General features: G+C 40.7%; 1 protein-coding gene across 1 annotated transcript in view; it reads right to left on the reverse strand.

Moving 5' to 3' along the window:
• LOC132836940 (electrogenic sodium bicarbonate cotransporter 4-like) overlaps positions 1-22,909 on the reverse strand; it is a 53,080-nt gene that overhangs the window by 24,656 nt on the left and 5,515 nt on the right. The window contains exons 4-13 of the mRNA XM_060856517.1: positions 20,050-20,145; positions 19,750-19,805; positions 14,296-14,453; positions 13,648-13,735; positions 13,001-13,155; positions 12,648-12,773; positions 9,574-9,748; positions 7,203-7,336; positions 3,503-3,774; positions 454-515 (exon numbers count right to left, since the gene is read on the reverse strand). Of these exons, the coding sequence (XP_060712500.1) occupies positions 454-515; positions 3,503-3,774; positions 7,203-7,336; positions 9,574-9,748; positions 12,648-12,773; positions 13,001-13,155; positions 13,648-13,735; positions 14,296-14,453; positions 19,750-19,805; positions 20,050-20,145 (1,322 nt within the window). The remainder of the gene's footprint in view (positions 1-453; positions 516-3,502; positions 3,775-7,202; positions 7,337-9,573; positions 9,749-12,647; positions 12,774-13,000; positions 13,156-13,647; positions 13,736-14,295; positions 14,454-19,749; positions 19,806-20,049; positions 20,146-22,909) is intronic.

A 22,909-nucleotide genomic window follows, 5' to 3' on the forward strand; every position in this document is an offset into this window, starting at 1 on the left:
GGTTCATTCCACACATGAAGAACCCTGTGTGAATCTCTCTCCTCTCACCTTAAAAATGTGTCGCCTAGTCTTGAAATCCCCCATCCTAAGGAAAAGACAGCTACTACTAATTCTGCCTATACCCATCATTATTTTATATACTTCTATTAGGCCGTCTCTCAACTGCCTCATCATTGCTGAGATGGTCTCTGGTGGGAAGTGCAAGTTTGGAATTTTCAGAAAAAATCTAATTTATGGGATGTGTGCTTTGCTAATTGGGCCAGCATTTATTGCCCATCCCTAGTTCCCCTCAGTAGGTGATGGTGAGCTGCCTTCTTGAACTAATGTCATTCCTGGGGTTCCCATGTTTTCTGGTGTTGTGCAAAACCATGACCCAATTTTCCTACCATCTGCTGATGGAGATTGAAGGAAACATTGAACAATACCAGTCAAATTGTGGAGATTGAAACTTACCAAAGAAATGTTAGTGTTATTCAAAGCCAATGAATCTGAAGCATTGAACAGAGTTGAATTCACTGTGAGGCAACAAAATAGCATGTTTAGTGTTGTTATCAAAATCTTGGCTTCGTAGTCATTCTTTAGCTGTTGGCACTTCCATCCCTATTCCCTTCTAAGCTGTTTTAATAAATCATCCCAACCAATAACTTGAACAACCAGCCTTCAGCAAAACTCTCATTTTGCTGAATCCTCTGAATGTTTTAGTCTTTCATCTAATTGATTTGGAAACAGCGGTGAACAGACACATTACTTGGAACTGAAGTTGAACATCCTATAAAGCTTAAGTAAATAAGAATCTCACATTTAAAACAATGCACTGGATTTTCTTTATTTTATATGTTAATAAAAAGGACCATTCTCCATACAAATGAAATATATTCCCCATTACTTGCAATAAGCAGTTAAACATTTGAATGCCTTGCTGCTTAAGTACACAATGTCTTTTTTTCAACTGGCAGCATGTGTCAATTTGATTCATATTATTTGCAACCTGAACAAAAGTTTGTCCATCAGCACAAACTGTTCATTCGCTAATGGTTTCTGTGCAGATCATTCTCCTAATGTGTCACTGTTCAATTAATAAATCATACGTTTACAATTGCTATTCATTATATAGACAAATATTTTCCCAGAAGAACGCAAAACAAAGGGCTTGTTTGGACTAAGAGGACAAATTATGTGGACAAATTTCGAACATAGTACCATCCTTTTGAAATTCTGATCTTTTTGGGGCAGCACAGTGGCTCAGTGGTGAGCACTGCAGCCTCACAGCGCTAGAGACCTGGGTTTGATTCCAGCCTTAGGCGACCCTCTGTGTGGAGTTTGCACATTCTCCCTGTGTGGGCTTCCTCCAGGTGCTTCAGTTTCCTCCCATAGTCCAAAGGTGTGCAGGTCTTGTGGATTGGTCATGCTAAATTGCCCATAGTGTTAAATGCATTAATCAAAAGGAGGTGGGTTGCTCTTCAGAGGGTTGGTGTGGATTTTTGGGCTGAAGGGCCTATTTCCACACTGTAGGGAATCTATTCTAAATTCAACAGAATTATCAATTGAGGATATTACATTTAAATATCCTGAATGCCTGCAGGGAAGGAAAGCTGTGGCAACTGTTCAATTCTTTTCACATTTAAAATAGTTTCTGGAGTATGAAACTCCATCTGATTTAATTTTTAATGAGACAACTCATCTCTCATTATAAAGTGAGCCATTTGGGTCATCTCGCTGTGTGAAAGTCACAATGAAGGCATTCCAATACATAACCATCAGGATGTCACCCAGAGTCCATGGGTTAGATTATGAAGATAAATAATTCAGCTTGAATGTATTGGGGATGATCTGATAGACAATTTCAGAATTTTCATAGAAACTGATTGGGTTGACAGAAATAAACTTTATTTCTACTGGTGGGAGAGTGTTAGACAAAAGGACATCACCTTAAATTCAAAGCTGGACCATTCCAGGGGGAAATTAAGATGAACAAAAAAAATCTTTTTATCTTCTGCAAATGTTTCAACCTATGTTTTAGATGAGCATCTGAAAACTGTTCACACTATTAACGTGAAGAGTCAGAACATACTCCGCGTGCAAACCTTTTTTTCACTTCCTCCACATTGTGGATAGGAAAACCTGAAGATTTTCTTTATGCATTTTGTTCAATAGAAATATGTGTAGCAGGCTTAAAAGAGAAAACAAAACCTCTTCACTCAAAGAGTTGCAGAACTATTCTGCACAAAACCTCATGGGTCAAAGCTCAATTGATAAAGTAAAATCTGGAATCAATAGCATTTTGCTCTGCAGGGATATTAAAGGATATACAGACAAAATAGACAAATGAAATTAGGATACATGTTGGCCATGGTCTCACTGCAATATGGAAAAGGCTTGAGGGGGTTTCATGACCTCCTCCTTTTCCTCAGATAATCGAAATGGCAGTACTCCTAATGTGGAGAAGCCAATGTTTTCCCTCAAGGGAATGTTGACACTTAATTTGTGCCTGGTGCTTTTGTGGTTCAGAACAACCAGGCTTCTAATCTGCAAACAATAAATGATGATAAGGGTCAGGATGAGCGAGTTACAAACAATGTTTGGATGGAGAATTTCTAATGCTCAAGTCTGTGTTTCCAATACTTGTACCAAACAGCAGCAACTATGCAATATTACCACACTAAATCTAAATATGGTTAGTTTCAGTTCCATGTCCAGTCAAAGTCATCAGATTATAGAAGGGAAAGAGGAAAGAAAAAGATGAAAGGATTTTTAGAGAGTTTTCTTTCGGAAACTTACCCAAGATTAGAAGTGGCCAACCAGAGTTTGCAGCAGATGTAAAAATAATAAATAATCAGTTACAGAAGCCAAATTAACAGTAGTTGACAACAGGCACCCATTCAAAGAATTACACATTTAAAGATGAATATTCCCTATAACCAATATTAGTTGCCTTTACAACACAAAAATCAATTTCAGGCCTGAGCAGCTTGGCTACCGTTATGGTCACATCCACCTTCTAATTTGCCATGATGAATTTCAGAGGATTGTCAAAGGTAATAGTATGCCCATTATTGTGTGAGAGCCACAAACATCACTTCTGGCTGTGGACACAACGTGGCATTAATTGAACATAAGTGTGCATAAGCTGTAGACACAGAGACTCCAGCTGTACAGCAGTGCAATTTCTTCTTGAGCACCTTTCAAGGACCTCTGACATCAAGTGGTACTGGTGGGAATTCTGCAAGTGTGAAAACACTTTAGGCTCAGGAACCTATTGTGATTTGGGCAGGTGGATATTTAAAAAAAGTAATTATACACTTGCTGGTTCAGTCAAGAGAGCCTATAGTCATCTCCAGCCTTAATAAATATAGACTAGTTTGAAATATTGCTGACAGAAACAGGGGAAACATAGAAAAGTATGAAATTGAGAAGAAGGATGTAAATTAGTTTTGCTATAAAGCGATTGCTACTCATTTGTTTTCTTTCTCATCCCTCTCAACTGAGTTAGTGCCTGACTCACCTGAATCTGGAGCCACACACTCACACTTGTACATGGTCACATAGTCTGGATTGTAGCCAGAATTGATGGGGTAGTATTTGAAGGCTCCTATCATTTTTTTGATGGCGTCATAGATAAAGATGAGGCTGATAAGCATGGAGAAGCCTTCCTCTGTAAAACGCGTGATGTACTTAATGATGAAACTGGCATCCATGGCAACTAGAAGAAGGCATTGAATGGCAGAATGGAGACCAATCCAGAGCCGGAATTCAAGGTAGTCCAAATCATTACTTCTGTAAGAGATATGCGTCCTTTAATTTTGTTTTTGTCTTGTGAAGGGATTAAAAATAAATTATTTGTAGTGACATTGGTGGAAACCAAAAATCCATTTCCATTATTAAACCGGGAACAGAGCACATGTCATTGAAGCAATCTTACTGGATTGAGGCACAGTTGATTCCCACTGTCAGTTAGGAAGGGGAATTGACCTGTCACTTGCCTGCATGTTAGCTTGCAGACCCTTACAGTTGTCTCAAATTGCCATACATGAAAGTTCAGGGCAACCAAAATGAACCAGTCTGCATTGCTCCATTTTCTATGAAATGTTTACAGACGGACAAAATGAATTTGAATGAAGGCAGAATCCAAAATATCCTCGATAAACACAAAGTCATAAACATGTACCTCCTTTAGCAGTGATCGATTGCAGGGGTGAACCTGGACTGAATGAGTTTGCCAATCAGCCAAAATACAGGGCACCGTGGACAGATTATATGGGTAGAGTTATCCATTGGATGTCTATTTAAGCTATCAAACCAAAGATTCATTAATGAACAATGCAGACTCTGAGCCAGGAATTGTCAGTTGGAACAGTGAATTTCATAGGTAAAAACAATGACTGCAGATGCTGGAAACCAGATTCTGAATTAGTGGTGCTGGAAAAACACAGGCCTGTATTCCTGACGAAGGGCTTTTGCCCGAAACGTCGAATTTACTGCTCCTCAGATGCTGCCTGAACTGTGCTTTTCCAGCACCACTAATCCAGACAGTGAATTTCATGTTAAATCAGATGCCAAAAGCAAAATTAAGAGAGGGCGAGAAAAGAGAAAGCAGGACACAAAAGAAACAGAAAGGAGTTAAAAATGGTCCTTGAATTATTTTTGTCTCCCAAAACACATGTAAAAGCAATAAAAGAAGTAAATTTGCAGTCCAAGAAGTGATCTGGTTTTAGTTAAAATCGAGCACACTATTCAAGACACTTGGCCTGGAAGGGACAAGGCTTACTTTTCTTTAAAGTGAGTTTAGTCAGTATCTGCAAGGACCTCACTCCATTTGATATGCTTGAATTGTGAAACAGACAGTCAGATGTAGATCCAGTTGCAACTTGTGGATTTCTATACTACAACGGGTATGGGCGGCACGGTGGCACAGTGGTTAGCACTGCTGCCTCACAGCGCCTGAGACCCGGGTTCAATTCCCGACTCAGGCGACTGACTGTGTGGAGTTTGCACGTTCTCCCCGTGTCAGCATGGGTTTCCTCCGGGTGCTCCGGTTTCCTCCCACAGTCCAAAGATGTGCAGGTCAGGTGAATTGGCCATGCTAAATTGCCCATAGTGTTAGGTAAGGGGTAAATGTAGGGGTATGGGTGGGTTTCGCTTCGGCGGGTCGGTGTGGACTTGTTGGGCCGAAGGGCCTGTTTCCACACTGTAAGTCGAATCTAATCTAATCTAAACGATGCATAAATAGTCGCTCAAGTTGCTGTCTGATATCCACATAAATTACAGTAAGTGCAATGAGCTCAGATTACGATCCAGATTTTCAGAGAGTGATAATCTCATTCAGATTGCAAATCTGGCTATTCTTTTACAAAAGAAGGGAGCTCTGCATTGATAGAATCATCAAATCCCTGTAGTATGGAAGCAGGCCATTTGGCCCACTGAGTCCACATCAACCTCCACAGAGCATCCCACCCAAACCCACCCCACTTCTCTATCTCCACCCCACTTCTCTATCTCTGTAATCTTGCATTTCCACATTCCTGGATACAATAGGGAATTTAGCATGGCCGATCCACCTGCCCTGCATATCTTTGGACAGAGGGAGTAAACCGGAGCACTGGAAGGAAACCCATGTAGACATGGGGAGAACATGAAAGTCGCCCATGGATGGAGTCGGATCTAGGTCTCTGGCACTGTAAGGTTGCAGTGCAAGCCACTGAACTATCGTGCCACCCACATGTGAGAGGGGATTCTGGTTCAGGAAATACGTAGTTTCATTCTGACAGTTCTTTTACAATGCAGAATTGTCGGAGGGAGGTAAAACACATCTCCCTTTTCACAGGAGTCATTTGTCATATCCTGACATTTAAAGTCCCAACAGTCACTTTGACACAGCTGTCAATTGCTAAGCACAAATTTAAGTGTGATGTTAGGGTGCCAGCAAAGTAGGATGGCAGCTGGGTAGGGGTAGGGTGCCAGGTATTTGGGTGTCAGCTAAATAGAGTATCAGATGGCAAGGGGATCATGGTGCTTGGAGCAGGATGCCAGATGAGTAAATGATTGAGTACCAGGTTGGTAGGGTGCCAGCTGGGTAGGAGGTAGGGTGCTTGAGTTGGGTCCTGTAATGGTAGGTCCAATGCAGAGCGGGTGGGTCCAGCAGGATCAGGAAGGGCACATCATGTTCGATCCAGTCTGGGGATGGGAGAAGTGGGTAGGGTGGCAGGGCAAGAGGCATTGGTACCTTTGGAAGCCCTGTGGGGTGGGATTGGGTGAATGAGGTAAGTATGAGGGTAGCACATTGTCACAGCAGTTAATCTGATGCCTCACTCCGCCAGGGACCCAGGTTCGATTCCAGTCTCAGGTGATAGTCTTTGTGCAGTTTGGATATTCTCCCCGTATATGCATGGGTTTCCTCCCACAGTCTAAAGATGTGCAGATTAGGTGGATTGGCTCTGCTTAAAAAAAAGACCCATAACATCCAATGATGTGCAAATGGCGGAGAGGGTCTTGGGTCTTGGTAGGCCAGAGTGAATGCAGTGGGTTGAAATGTCTCTTTCTGCACAGTAGGGATTGAAGTACGGGGTCAATTGAAAACTTACTCAGGTTTTAGACAAGTCTAACGCTTCCTGAGTAAATATTTTACTTAATTTCGTCAGAAACCTCAAATTCTCCAATTTAAATAAAAACTTTCAGATGGTTCCTCGCTTAGAGGAAATGCACTACTCCCACTTCTGCTGGAATAACCAATGTCTGTCTCATAGCAAATCAGGGCCATTATTATTGCAGCAAAACAATGTTGAACCTTTCCTCTGCAGCAAAAACAATATTCTTAGAGTTGCGAAACAACATTGTAAATGGATAAATGCACAATTTTTCCCTCAAGGTTGTTTAAAGGAACAGTTTAAAATTATAACCATTACATTAAAATAACCTTTCAAGAACAATTTAAAATATAACTATTGCATTGAAATAACATTCTATACGGAAGGACTCCCCAATAAATCCAGCCCATCAGTCTGATTACAAACTCCAAATATGAAACATATTCCTAAGGCATAGTTAAAAAAAAAGTCCTTCAGAATTGTGGTCCTATTAAGACAATCATATTCTATGATACAAGATACTGTTTTAACATCCTTCCAACTTCCTTTGGCAAATAGGTAATTAGAAAGACATACTTTCACTTCATGTGAGAAACAAGTTTAAGAAACCAAAACACTCACTTGCTGAAGTCAAACAGAAGCTTTTCAAAGATGAGGATTGGACCTGTACTACTGAGGATCGTGAGAGGCTGTCCACTGAATAAGCAGAATACAGCACCTGTGAACGCAGTGCCTAGAAAACTTTCAATTACACCCTGTTTGCAGAAACAAAACAGCCTGTTAGATTTAAGTAATAGGCACAAAGCTACATGGAATTTCATACAACGCAGGATTATTAGTTTGTTGCCAAAATTGAAACTAATCTGACTCAACACACTTTCTGTATCAGTGTTCCATCACATACTGTGACATTTGGTTACATTTATGTTTCTGCTGGTCATACTGTACAAAGTAAAAGGGAATGATACATTCATGCACAAGGTCATGAGATAGAATGGTCCATATTAGTAATTCTTCCAGAAGAAACATCTAGCCAGCCATAATAGGGCACATCTATTTTCTCAATGATTCTGGTTTCCTGACACGATCTGCCATCTTCAGAATTCTGTTTCACCTGATGATAAATCTCTGTCAACAATCAATTTCCTGATATTGCCTGAAATTTGTACTGTACTAGTTTGAGCTTTGTCCAAATGACATGATTTAACATGAAGTACTATTTAATTTATCCTTGTGAACATTATTTTGCATTTATTTGCTACTGAAGGTAACTTGCAGTTTGTTACTTTGGAAAGGAGAAGCCCTCAGTCTGTTGACACTCAGAATAAGTCCAGCCAGTTGTCTTGAAGCGAAATATTGTGCAATACAAGCATCATTTCCTCCGACTTAGTGGTATTTTAGCTAACTATCTCTACATTCTTTTTGCTTTTTGGATTGTCTATCTGGATTGAATTATGCTAGGCACCATGACTGCTAAAACAATCATCTCATAACACAGAAGAGGCCATTTGGCCTGTCATGTCTGTGCTGGCCCTTTGAAAAGAAATATCCATAGAACATAGAACAGAGGAAAATACAGCGCAGTACAGGCCCTTCGGCCCTCGATGCTGCGCCAATCCAAGCCCACCTAACCTACACTAGCCCTCTTTCCTCCATATGCCTATCCAATGCCCGTGTAAATGCCCATAAAGAGGGAGAGTCCACCACTGTTACTGGCAGGGCATTCCATGAACTCACGACTCGCTGAGGAAAGAATCTACCCCTAACATCTGTCCTATACCTATCACCCCTTAATTTAAAGCTATGCCCCCTTGTAATATCTGACTCCAATTAGGGTCAATGTCCCTGTACTTTTCCCGCAGCTTTGCAAATATTTCCTTTTCAAGTATATTTCCAATTCCCTTTTGACAGTTACTAATGGCATCTGCTTCCACCCCTTTCCAGAGGCTGCGTTCCATGTCAAAACAAATTACTGCGCTCATTCATGGGATATGAGCATTGCTGGCAAGTCCAGCACTTGAGAAGGTTCCAATCAATGACAATTTCCCTAAGGGACATCCCTTAGAATACAATTGACAAAGATTTGCTTGAAATTGACTTGTTAAAATGTTTTCAGTCCTCATCTCAAGACTGCATACATTTCGGGTATCAGAGGGAGAATTAATGTATTAAGATATCAGAGGGAGTATTAATGTAGAATAATATAATATATGCTAGCTGCAGGACCCAGTTAAAAGCTGTCAGCATTACTGCAAGCTACTCATAACACCTATTTGTACATGGTTGATTTGGATGGCGTAAGGACCGTTCCTTACAAACTTTTAAATCAGTTAGTAGAAGTGGAAACTCAATTAAAGCTTCCCTTACTCTGAATTTCATTTTCATGCAGGTAGTGTGTGAGAAAACAGAAGGCACAATGAATGTAACAACAGCTGGTTACCTTGGCAGCTGGTGACAGGTACTTTGTTTGCCAAGAGCATATTAAAACTAATTGATCTTGGCCACGTGCGTTTCTGTAATATTTGTGAGATAAGGCAAATTCCACAGTGTCAAACATAAGCTGATAATAATTCACAACAATCATAATTCCGATCCATGTCCCTTCCACCTTGCAATGGTGTGTCGAGCAGACCCGTCCGCCATCTTGGATGCATCCTCCTGCTCATAAGCTGCTGAGAAATGAACCCTCATTTCGAGCTTATATCCTCAGTGAGTGGAAGCAAGTGTTGATTGCAGAAAACAAAATGTTGCCTCTTTCAGGAGACAATGGTCTTCCATGAATAATAACAATTGTTATACTTTTATAGGAGTTCACAAAATTCAGATGCATTTCAAGAAATAGCCTATTTCATACAAAATCAGCCTCTGTCTTGTTCTTCAACTTTGAAGGTATCTTGGGCTGTGGTATTGGTCACCTCATGTTATCTATTAATGTGCGTTTGGGTATGTTAGGACCCAGTGATTGGAAGTGTCAATTTGGTGCAGTTCTCACCTGATAATTGTCTGTTGCATCCCCCAACAATCCTCCAAAGGTGATGGCATTGGTAATGCAGCCCAAGTAGATGAAGAGGATAGTGGAAATAGACTGAATGTGGAATGCTTCATAGTAATCACTGGGCAACCAGGGAAGTTTCCTTTTGATATCCAGTATCAGCCCTCCACAAAACCTGCAAGCAGCAAGGTCAACTTCAACTCAGGGGTCAACATAGACAGTGGCAGTTCATTAAGTGAACACCAAGGTGTGTTGGTCAGGATACAAAAATATCTGATAATCAAAATTTGTACTTTTAACTACTGTTTTCTGCATTCTCTTTGTGGGTCCTTCTATCTCTCTCTCTCTCAGGCTTTAACTGTCATGCTTCTGTTTAAAAAAGGGTGTAGGCAAAGGGCAGGTAGGTTAGTTAGCTTAACATCTGTAGTCAGTAAAATGGCGGAGGCTATCATTAAAGAAGAAATAGTGAGGCATCTGGATGGAAAGGATTCCATCAGCCAAATGCAGCATGGATTCAGGAAGGGAAGATCGTGTTTGACAAACTTACTGGACTCCTTTGAGGATGTAACAAGCGCAGTGGATGGGGGGAACAGGTGGATGTTGTATCCTTGGATTTCCAGAAGGTGTTCGATAAGGTGCCGCACAAAAGAATCATTCTGGAGATAGGAATGCATGGAGTTGCAGGGAATGTATAGAATGGATAGAGGACTGGTTAACCAATAAAAGCAGAGAGTTGGGATAAAGGGGTGTTTCTCTGGTTGGAGATCAGTGGTGAATGAGGAGCCACAGGGGTCAGTGTTGTGCCAGCAATTGATCATGATATATGTATTAATGATTTGGAAGAGGACATTGAGTGTAACATATCCGTGTTGGCTAACGACACTAAATTGAGTGGAAAGGCAAACTGTGCAGAGGATGTATGCGGTACATCTCTATGACTCTATGATGCTATGACTATGTGGAAGGTCTGCAGAGAGATTTAGATAGGTTAAGTGAGTGGGCAGTGGTCTGGCAGATGGAATACAATGTTGGTAAATGTGAGGTTATCCACTTTGGAAGTAAAAATAGTAGGTCAGACTATTATTTAAATGGCAAAAGATTGCAGCATGTGTTGTGCAGAGGGACTTAGGAATGCTCAAACATGAATTGCTACAAGTTGATTTGCAGGTGTAACAGATAATCAGGAAGGCAAACGGAATATTGGCTTTCATTGTTAGTGATTGGCTTTCATTGCTAGTGGGATTGAATTTAAGAGCAGGGAGGTTCTGTTGCAATTGTACCAGGTATTGGTGAGGCCACACCTGGAGCATTGTGTGCAATTCTGGTCACCTTACTTGAGGAAGGAGGTGGTGCAGAGGAGGTTAACCAGGTTGATTTCAGAGATAACAGGGTTACCCTATTAGGAGAGATTAAACTGCCTGGGACTGTCCTCATTAAAATTTAGAACAATGAGAGGGGAACTTGTAGAAACATACAAAATTATGAAAGGAATAGATAAGATAGAGGAGGACAAGTTGTTTCTGCTGGTGGGTGAGACTAGGTCTAGAGGACATGGGCTTAAGATTAAGGGGAGTAAATTTGGGACAGAGATGAGGAGGAACTGCTTTTCCCAGAGAGTAGTGAATCTATGGAATGCTCTGCCCAAGGAAGCATAGAGGAAGCTTCATTAAATATATCTGAGACACAGTTAGATGGGTTTTTGCATGATAGAGGAATTAAGTGTTATGGGGATATTGCAGTTAGGGGGAGCTGAGACAAGGGATAGATCAACCATGATAAATGGCCTATTCCTCCTTCTATTACTGTGATGCTATGATGGTTACCAACTTCTACAAGTATCATCAGAACATGGGGAACTTTGAGTTAGAAATAGTGAGAGGTTGCAGAGCTTTGAGATACTGAAGGATCTGGATGTCCTGATGCATGAATTGCATAAGGTGAGCGTGCAGGTTGAGTGAGTAATTCGGAAAGCTGACAGAATGCCATCATTTATTGCAAGAGGAATTGAATACAGATGTACGGAGGCTATGTTTCAATTTTCCAAGACGCTGTTGAGCCCACATCTGGTATACTTTGCCTATTTTGGGTCCTCCATTATAAGGAAACAGTTCAGAGAAGGGTTATTAGACCAATACTGGTAAGGTTGTCTTTGGAGCAAAGATTGGTCAGTTTAGGCTTGTACTGGCTGGAGTTTAGGTGAGTAAGAAGCAAATGACCAAACCCTGTAAGATTCTTGAGCAGGTAAATGTGGAGAAGATGTTTAGTCTTGTTGGAGAATCTAAAAATGGAGATCATATTTAAAAATAAGGCACTGTCCATTTCAGTCAGGGTTGAAAATAATACTATTCTGACAGAAGGTTGTGAATCTTCAGAACTCATCATCAAAAGCTGATGGGAACAGAGATAAAAACAGAAAGTACCAGAGGAACCCATCAGCTCAGGCAACACCTGTGGAGAGTGAAACAGAGTTAACATTTTGGGTTTTTTTAAAGCAGAAGTGGATAGGTTGGCAAGGGGTGAAAAGTTATCATGGGAGGTAGGTTTGTGGAATAGTCAACTCAGCCATGATCTCATCAAATGGCAGAGCAGTCTCAAGGGGCCATGTGACCTACTCTATTCCTCCTCCTAATCTGTATGTTCTTCTGTTTGTAACGAGGAATAGATAGAAGTATTTTGATACAGAAAGGTTTTTTTTTTCAAAATTTGGACTTTTGAAGTCCGAGCTTTCTTTTTTAATTTGTATGTTGTCTGTCAGAAGTAGTAGTCAAACAGAGCTTAAGATTGGGTCAGGGGCAGTGATGGGAGTGGCAGTGGATTGGCAGTGTTGGGACATTCATATTCCCGCCCACCACTCCTGACACAATTCAGCTTCCACTCATTTGATACCATAAGCTGTTATCATATTTTCCTATAATTTCTCTCATGAGAGAATTTTTAAAAGGACTCAATCATAATCACAGTAATTACTCATGAATGGACCGATACTTCAAAGTCTCCAAAAGGCTTCTCTTGTTCACAGTGGCCTAACCTACTGTAACCTCCATTAACCCAACGTGCTGCCTCCAGTTCCCTACCTTCCTGTCCACATCAATTCTTCTCCAAGTTCATGTGGTGCTGGCATTTCTTCATCATCACTTCCTCCTCCACCACCTGCTGAACCATTCATCTGCCCAGCCTCATTCAGAGAGTAAACAGATTTCCTGTTGTTGAGATGTGGGAAAGAGAGGGAAAAAAACAGTGAGTCTTCTACTGATTTTGATCACTGTTTTATAATCAAATCAGAAGTAGATGGACAGGTTCCTTCTTGTCAAAGATGACTAGAGAATGTATGAAAATAGATAATCTTTGATCTGAAGAAAACTCATCGATTTGATCAGAGACTATTTGGAGATGGAAAGCAAAGATACCTCAATTTTCAAAATCATACCTTTTCTCAGCTGGTGTGACTTTCTTGGGTGGCTCAATCCTAATCTTGGGATCCCATTCACCAGGAGGCAGGACAATGACTTCATCAAGGAATTCATCAATACCAGCAATCAAGTCATCTCTGTCTCTTGCTTTATAAGCCACATCACTGAACAGCTGGATCCCAGAACAACAAAGGCCCAATATAAATGCTGGACACAACAATCCATAGAGACAGTTAAATAGCAGCTTTAATCATATGTATCAATACAGGAAGGAGTATCCAGGAATGTTATCACAAAGGAGAATCAAGTGCCATGTTTCTTTTGGTGCAACCATAGTCTTTACTTTCTCTTGAAGAAACTTTGCTCTGACTAAAGTTACATCAGAGAAACCCTTTCACGGTGGAAGTGAAGAAATTTCTCAAACTATTACCAAGAAACAAGAAGTTGAGTGCCAGCAGGGAAAAAAAAGCACAAGGGTGCACAATTCAGAAGGGACTTTAACAGTTGAATAAATCTTTTCACGGGGCTCTTTACATTTTCTCAGCTCAGTAGTGAGAATCATGGCTCAGCTAACGTAAATAATTATCAACCATCTTCCCTTACAACTTCAATGTATGATAGCGTGAACTCTACTTTTTCTAATAGTTTTAATTTAATAACTCACATCATCGACCATCAGTGTTGCCATGGCTCTTCCTATCTCGCTATAAGATTTACCTTTCCCTTGAGGACCCAAAAGAATAAAAATAAACCTGTTCAGGAAAGATATCAAAATATTAAAATTGTGAATGTCAAAGTGCCAGTTCTTCTTTCTTCATTCCACACTAAATGCAATCTTTTTAACACACTGAAGGAAAATTGAAGTATATTCCTAATTTCAGTTGCATGCCAGCTGAAATGGATATGTATCATGCCTGGCAGCACTTAATGCATCTCCACAGAGAGCTAATTGTTTTTACCCATGTGGTTGACCTGTACAATGGACCCAGATAGATTTAAAACAGCAGCATTGCAGTGTTCAATAGTGCCATCTGTCAGCTACCCAGCAGATGATTATTCCCTAGTGGAACACGTGTGATTACCCACATCAGATGAAGTGCAGTCAGTCTATAATACTACTTTTAATTAATTAATTAATTTTGAGAAATTAACTTACAACCCATCATAATTTCAGCAGATACAACAGTAATACTGAATGCTACAAAACAGAAAGTTAATGTTATTTTTAAGTGCTCCTGGATAATAGCACACCCTTTCAATTGTATTTTTTTTATACAGGGCCCAACCACATGCTCTATAGGTGCACCATTACCTTGTTGGAACTGCTACTTCTGTCAGCCCACCCAACATTGTTGATTGCAAGAGACGGACAAAGGCTACAAATGGCTTATCCAGAAAGTCGACTTCACCCACAAGTATATTTGAGGCTTCAGAGTCACGAGGTATTTTCTTTTTGAACTTGTTCTTGAGCTGCAATGAATCACAGGCATATGAGTTGGAACCTGAGGAAAGTGGACTTCTATTGAGCTGAGGGAGAGAAAGGAGAAAACAAGTACTGTGGTTCTTGATCATCAACAATAAACTCAGTATTTTCGTCCCTTTGGTTTCACTGACTGACCAGTTACTTCCACAATTTGCCTGTCCCCATGCTCCAGGAAGACCGATTATCAAACATATAGTGCAGAGCTTCACTGTATTTTCAGAATATGGCACACAGTCGAAGTGCTCAAGTTGTTGCAAAGAATAATCCCCGAGGAACACTTGCTTGAGCAGATTTTCACACAATAATGGTGAATTGCCGAGTTCGACAAAGAAAGATGCGTGTGCTCACATCCACCCAAATTCAACACTTGAGGGGAGTTTCCAAGATCTTGTGTGCAGTGACACAAGCACAAAAATGCTGGAGAAACTCAACTCTACCCGTGGAGATAGAAACTAACTCAGTATTTCAAATCTGTTCTGACATTGTCAGAAGTTCAGAAAATTTCTGTGTTTAATTCAGATTTCCAGCATCGTGCTTTTAATTGTGTGCTGCAGTGGTGTTTTCATTGCCTCACCTATAATAGTAATCACCATAGTCGCAGATGACTGCTCTGACTTGAGAGATGAATGAGGAATGACAAGTTTAACCTGAGGGTCACCATGCCTCAGGTGAGGGGTAAGTTTGAGAAGACAGGACTTCTGCTAGTGTGGGAATTGAAATTGTGTTTTTGACATCACTCTGCACCATGAACCAGCCATCCAATCAATTGAGCTAACTGGTAACCACCATCCCCACAACCCTGAACTTCATCATGCTCAGACAAGTGAACCAACAATTAGCAAACAACAGTAACTTTTTCCAGCACATGGTTAAAGCTACCGACATGACTAAAACAAAACTAAAATTCTGAGGAAGATGCTTAAAAATGAAGAGCCAGAGTTTGTTTAAGAACTAGGCTTCCTCCTTAAAAAAAATTTGCAGTGAATGTCCATCTCTGAATCTATAATTCTAAAACACAGTATCTGAGGTTCAAATTTACTTTGCAAATTAAATTAAGAAATCTTTGCATTAGCTCCCCACAGATGTTGGCCAATGCTGGACTCTATATTGTTCATTAAGCCAGCCAACATAGTGAGGTCGATAAGCCGGGTATGAGGTCAAGAATGTAAGTGCAGAATTAAGCTTCATCCTCATGATTTCAATCAGTGGCAATCTGCTACTTCATAATCTGATTAACAATTCAAAAATGTGACATATTTAATAAAACTAAACTGAGATGAATCAAACTTGAAGGTATTTTTGACTACACTTCTATAAGTTTTTTTCTAAGATACTAACTTTGGGAATCACAGTAAGAAATGTTTATTGTCAATATGAATGCCAGGTAGGTTCAACATGGGTTTATTTAGTAACTTAGTATAAGTCTTGAGTTGAATTAGATTGAGTTATTGTACATGTTTGTTCTTCTTGTCACTCAATATCAGTGCTTTCATGTTTGTATTTAATAAGGTAGCTGTGCTTCTTTTAGAGAAAGGATAATGTTCTCCTAAAACATGGATGAAAGGATCATCTGTTTTACTGCAAATCTGACAGCACCTGGTTTGATTCTTACACTGTACTGAGTTAACTCTCTCGACATTTGGTGCCAGGTAACAGAAGCATGAACCATTGCTCTCACTGCTGCCTGATGACCTCTCTGCCTCAGCTCACAAGTGAAGAATAATCACTGGCAGCAGGCTTTGAAGCAGTCATCTCCCAACAAGAGTGAGTGTGTTGGAAAAATTCTTCACCTCAGTGTTCAATTATTGTTCTAGTATTATGCACAATATTGCTATTATGCTTATGTTTTTGAATATTGCCTTCAGCACAAGGAAGGTTTGGAGCCCAGTAGCGTGATGGAACTGAGTGAATGTTCACACTCCACATAATGTGAGGTTAGTACAGTTAAGGTTCAAGATGAAATTAACCAAAAAGAAAGTTCACTATGTCAACTATCCAAGACTAATTTCTATGATATACTCTGTGTAGACAGAGGGAGAATATGACTTGATTTGAAAGTTTATAAGATTTAAAATTAAAACTGTCTTTTGAAAGTAACCTATCTAGTTTGAACTTTCACATATGCCACACTACAGGTCATCACTCCTGCCATCTGAGAGATGTTGCAGAGGTATTTGCTTTCTTGAGAGAGGTTTCGGTTCATTACTGATACTTTCCCTCTCATCTAAAGTGCAGTACAATAAGAATGACTTTTTAAAATTCTTTAAGTGGTTCTACACATTCACGAGAATTACTCCAATGTAGTATTTAACAGAGTCTGAGAATGCTTTTGGGGCAGTTTGATCTGCAAAATGAGTCAGAGTGAAACTTTCCACTTTTTGTCCTCGTTAATGTGGATTTCTAATGTTTTGTTGCCTCTCTCATGAAACCAAAATAACTGGAATGAGCCATTCAACTGCGTGAGCATATTCTGCCCTTCAGTTATATCCTGGCTGATATGTATTAGGAGATTACATGACTTCAGGGGTCCAGCTAAATTGTGAGGTTCAAGACATTACAAGTATGTCGGATGGTCTGGATGGGAATGGAGGCTACTTATTGATCGGTTTAAAGGAATGTCTAGGTATTGACAACCCTCACAACACAAGCCCACATAAAGATAAAATCTAAATATGAATCTGCTGCAACACAGTCCATTATCTGCAAGACACAAGTCAGGATTGTGATGGAATAATCCCCGCTTGCCTGGATGGGGGCAGCTCCAATAATACTCAAGAAGCTTGACGCCATCCAGGACACCAAAGCAGCCCATTCTATCAGTACCCTATCCTTTTCTCGGGGAATGTGAGAGTGACTGGTCATGTCACTGGATCAATAATTCAAAAAACTAGGTTAATGCCATCAGGAGGGGGTTTCAAATCTATCCAGGGCCGTGGGTGGAATTTGAATTCAGCTCATAATTCAAAGCTAGTGACCATGAGAACATGATTGTATTATAATAAAATAATAATATTATTTTAATATTATTATTATTATATCAATTATTATAAAAGCCCATCTCATTCACTTATCCACTCACACTTATAATGGAATGTGGTTGGCTCTTAACTACTTTCCGAAATGGTCTGGACAGTTCGAGGTTAATTAAGAATTGGCAACAACACCCTACAGCAGCACTTACATCCCATTCAACAAAATAAAGGAACAAAATAATCCACCAGCTTCAGCATTCACTCGAGTAGGGTGTCCCATGTACAAGCTGCAACTTGCTAAGGCTCCATTGACAGCACCTTCCAAACCAATGACGTTTCCCAGCTAGGAGGAGCAGATGGAAAAACCGTGGATCACAAGTTTCCCTCCAAGTCACATCCTGCCATTCCTCAGTGTTGCTAGATCAGACTCCTGCAACTTCCCTCACTAAGAGTACTAGGGGTCTCCCTACATTCCAAGAACTGTCGCTCATTACCACCTTCCCAAGAGCAATTAGGAATGAGCAATAAATGCTGCCTCAGCAGCAATGCCCCAATCCTGTGAAAGAATTGAAAAAAAATCCTAGTAAAAGATCAAAGGCTGCTGTTAACATTTTATGGGATTTATGCATTATTTTCATTGCTAATTACTTGGAAGTTTTGAGAGCCCAATCCAGAAAACACACTGCACATGAATTCCTCAGATATGGGAAGACATGGGAATTTATCAATGGTATAATTGTTACTTGTCTAACAAATAAGCCATGACATCGACATTGCAAATTCTACCACCACATGCTGTGTCCTTGATCCATTTATCCAGTTGCTAACCAAAAACACAAGGGCAGGAAGGGCATTGCTGTCTTTAATTTGAAGTCCACACATACTGACTTGGAGCAGGGCTCAAAGAACAAAGAACGAAGAAAATTTACAGCCCAGGAACAGGCCCTTCGGCCCTCCAAACCTGAGATGATCCAATCCACTGTCTAAACCTATCACCCAATTCCTCAGGATCTTTATCCCTCTGCTCCCCACCTACCCATGCATCTGTCCAGACACAACTTAAATTAATCTACCATGCCTGCCTCTACTACCTCTTCTGGCAACACGTTCCAGGTACCTACCACCCTCTGTGTAAAGTACTTTGCATGTGTATCCACCTTAAACTTTTCACCTTTCACCTTGAACACTCATTATTGAAACTCTCACCTTGGGAAAAAATGCTTTTCTCTATCCACCCTCTCTATACCCTTCATGATTTTGTAGACCTCAATCAGATCCACCCTCAATCTCCTTTTTTCTAATTAAAACAGTCCAACCCTGCTCAACCTCTCTTCCTAGCACCTTCCATACCAGGCAACATCCTCATTAACCTTCTCTGCACCCTCTTCAAAGTTTCCACATCCTTTTGGTAATGTGGCAACCAGAACTGTGCACAATATTCTAAATGTGGCCAAACCAATGTCTTGTACAATTTTAACATGACCTCCCAGCTCTTATACTCAATACGCTGTCTGATGAAGGCAAGCATACCATATGCCTTCTTGACCACTCTATCCACCTGTGCAGGCACCTTCAGGGTACAATGGAGCTGAACTCCCAGATCTCTGTGCTCATGAACTTCACAGTATAGTTCGCTCTACAATTAGACTTCCCAAAACCTCAAATTTGTCTGGCTGGAACTTCATCTGCCACTTCCCCCCCCAACTCTCCAGTCTATATGTATTCTCCTGTATTCTTTGACAGTCCCCTATGCTTTCTGCTACTCCACCAATCTTCGTGTCATCTGCAAACTTACTGATCAGACTAACAATGCCCTCTTCCAGATCATTTATGTATATCATAAATAACAGTGGCCCCAGCACTGATCCTGTGGAACACCAATGGTCACCTTTCCCCATTTCAAGAAACTCCCTTCAACTACTACTCTGTCTCCTGTTGCTCAACCATTTCTTTATGCACTTAGCTAGAACACCCTGCACACTAGGAAAGGCTCATGAAATGCTTTTCAGGAGAAGCAATTCAAGTTAATTTTTTTGTGGTTTTCTTCATAAGTAGAGGACCTGAGGCCACTTACAAATGTTCTTACTACACCTTGACAAATACAGCAGCCTGAAATCTATAGTGAGGGAGTGGACTGCCTCACTATACATACCTTGTGTCAGGAAAAATGAGCTAACACAATGATGCAAGTGTTTAACTACAAATCTGTGATAGGAGATTACATGTCTTCAGAGGTCCATGAAAATTCTGAGGTTCAGGGCATGAGTTCATGATGATGATTTCCATCCATTGTCACATGGTTGAGACTGACCTGATCTGTGCTGGGCGTATCTGCGATGTCATTCATGCTTCTGCTTTGAGCACGACCTGTAATGTGGAAAAAAAAACAAAGCCACATCATGTAATTTGGAACGCACATAGATACATCTTAACAGAAAAAGAAAGAGTTGTGAAGACAGTGAAAAGAATAAGTTGGCATTTGAAATCCTTCAATTTATTGGCGAATACTTTGTCTGGGCATTAACCAAGGAAAGGATGCATGCATGTAGGCTACATGTGGTGCCTTCATCTTAGTTAGCTGGTCACTGGATAACTTCCAGAGGTGACTTACGTAGCCATCCATAACTGGCAGCCTGCCTCAGTCTCAAGTCGTCAGTAGAGCGGTAAAAGTTTGTCCCAATGCCAGGGATTCGGTTGGGACTGCGAGCTGTAGGTAATGTGGTAATTCAAACAGTTAGTAAGGAAAGAAACAATATATATAACAGTAGGAAGGGAATCATTGCAATGCGTGTGCATGAAAGAATCATGGCAACGAAACAAAATTGTCTCCTCATCTTTTATTATTGGATAATGGGATGTATTTCACCTTTCAGCTGTCAGTGCCAGCATTCTAAAAATACAGAATACATAATAAGCTGCTGCCTTGACCTTTGACCATCTATAAGACAACCACCATTTTGTACACCAGCCACATTTTTCTGGTTCAGCCAGGCTGCAGATTCTTCAGGGCTAGAAAACTCACACCAGCTGAGATTGAAAATTGAGTCCTTCTTAAACTCCCCATCTGGCAGATAGTGTTCACAGAAAAGGACCTCCCACCTGTCTTTCCCATTCGTGTATGTTGCGGCATCATCTGGAGCACTGATGAAATATAACAACAACGACTTGCTTTGATACGGTACCTTTTCACACAACAACGTGTTGCAAACATTTTCACATGCGTTTCCTTCAAATTTTACACCGAAGGATTGATGAGGGCAGAGCGGAAGATGTGATCTATGTGAACTTCAGTAAGGTGTTCGACAAGGTTCCCCATGGGAGACTGGTTAGCAAGGTTAGATCTCATGGAATACAGGGAGAACTAGCATTTGGATACAGAACTGGCTCAAAGGTAGAAGACAGAAGGTGGTGATGGAGGGTTGTTTTTCAGGCTGGAGGCCTGTGACCAATGGAGTGCCACAAGGATCGGTGCTAGGTCCTCTACTTTTTGTCATTTACATTAATGATTTGGATGCGAGCATAAGAGATACAGTGAGTAAGTTTGCAGATGACACCAAAATTGGAGGTGTAGTGGACAGCGAAGAGGGTTACCTCAGATTACAACAGGATCTGGACCAGATTGGCCAATGGGCTGAGAAGTGGCAGATGGAGTTTAATTCAGATAAATATGAGGTGCTACATTTTGGGAAAGCAAATCTTAGCAGGACTTATACACTTAATGGTAAGGTCCTAGGGAGTGTTGCTGAACAAAGAGACCCTGGAGTGCAGGTTCATAGCTCCTTGAAAGTGGAGTTGCAGGTCGATAGGATAATGAAGATGGCGTTTGGTATGCTTTCCTTTCTTGGTCAGAGTATTGAGTACAGGAGTTGGTAAGTCATGTTGCGTCTGTACAGGACATTGGTTAGGCTACAGTTGGAATATTGCATGCAATTCTGGTCTCCTTCCTATCAGAAAGATGTTGTGAAACTTGAAAGGGTTCAGAAAAGATTTACAAGGATGTTGCAAGGGTTGGAGGATTTAAGCTATAGGGTGAGGCTGAACACGCTGGGGCTGTTTTCCCTGCAGTGTTGGAGGCTGAGGGGTGACTGGATAGATGTTTATAAAATTGTGAGGGGCATGGATAGGGTAAATAGGTAAAGTCTTTTCCCTGGGGTTGGGGAGTCCAGAACTAGAGGGCATAGGTTTAGGGTGAGAGGGGATAGATATAAAAGAGACCTATGGAGGCAACTTTTTCACACAGATGGTGGTATGGGTATGGAATGAGTTGCCACAGGAAGTGGTGGAGGCTGGTACAATTGCAACATTTAAAAGGCATCTGGATGGGTATATGAATAGGAAGGGTTTGGAGAGATATAGGCTGGGTGCTGGCAGATGGGACTAGATTGGGTTGGGATATCTGGGTCAGCATGGACGGTTGGTCTGTTTCCATGCTATACATCTCTATGACTCTATAAGGTGACTTATGGCAAGTGACCAGAAATTTAGTCAAAGCAATAGATTTTATTGAGAGAAGAGAGGGAGGCAGAGTCATGGAAGTGTTTATTTCAGAGCTTCGGGCCTAGGCAGTTGAAGACATCCCCACCAATGGTGGAGCAAAGAAAATTGGGATGTCCAAGATGCCAGAACAAGAGCGATATGGAGATCATACATTTGTGAAATGTAAAATTGTCTCTACAGATGTCAAACCATACACTTGTAAATGATGGTGTGTGTTTCAGCTACTCCTTTTCAATCTTCCCACATTATTTCACACATCAAAATGACCGTTGGCAAGCAACAAGTTTCACTACCATTCCTGGTCTAAAGTAGGTTGTTTTTATTTCAGGGAGATACGGCCAAGATTAACACCCCTCAAGTGTCTTTTCCCAGAAGGAGCCATCCTTCTGCTTCATGCTTCCCTTTGAGTGTTCACAGAAACATCAGGAAATCAGCCACGGAAGCAATTGCATTCTGTTCCCTGGCATGGTTTGGCGAAGCTTCATAACATCCTATTGCCCTGTCAGTCAGAAATCTTTGTATTCTCCATGTGTCAGATATTTTTGGAAACAGCACAAAGTTGCAAGCAAACTTGCCAGATTGACCAACCATGATTCAGTATGAATACATGACAAATAGCCAATTTGTACCTGTACCCTTTCCAGTTCAAACTCACCATATTTACTGATAGCAACAGATTAGGGACGAAAAATCTGAAGCTCTTTCCCAAACAGTTGCAGATGCTGAGCTCAATCAAAATTTTCAAGACACAGTTAAAAAGATATCTCTCAAAGCAGGGTATCAAGTAAAAAGGCTCATAAATGGCATTGAGACATAGCTTATTTTTGACACAAATTAACCATGCAACAGGACTAAGGGGCTGAATGGCCCAGTCCTATTCCTGTAAGTGCAGCCCCTTTCCCTTAAGATGACTACATTTTGGTCAGGTATTCAACTGACAATGAAAAATATGTTCAATCTATTGTATTTTCGAA

The sequence above is a fragment of the Hemiscyllium ocellatum genome, chromosome 48 (assembly GCF_020745735.1).
Source record: "Hemiscyllium ocellatum isolate sHemOce1 chromosome 48, sHemOce1.pat.X.cur, whole genome shotgun sequence".
NCBI classification, from domain to species: Eukaryota; Metazoa; Chordata; class Chondrichthyes; order Orectolobiformes; family Hemiscylliidae; genus Hemiscyllium; species Hemiscyllium ocellatum.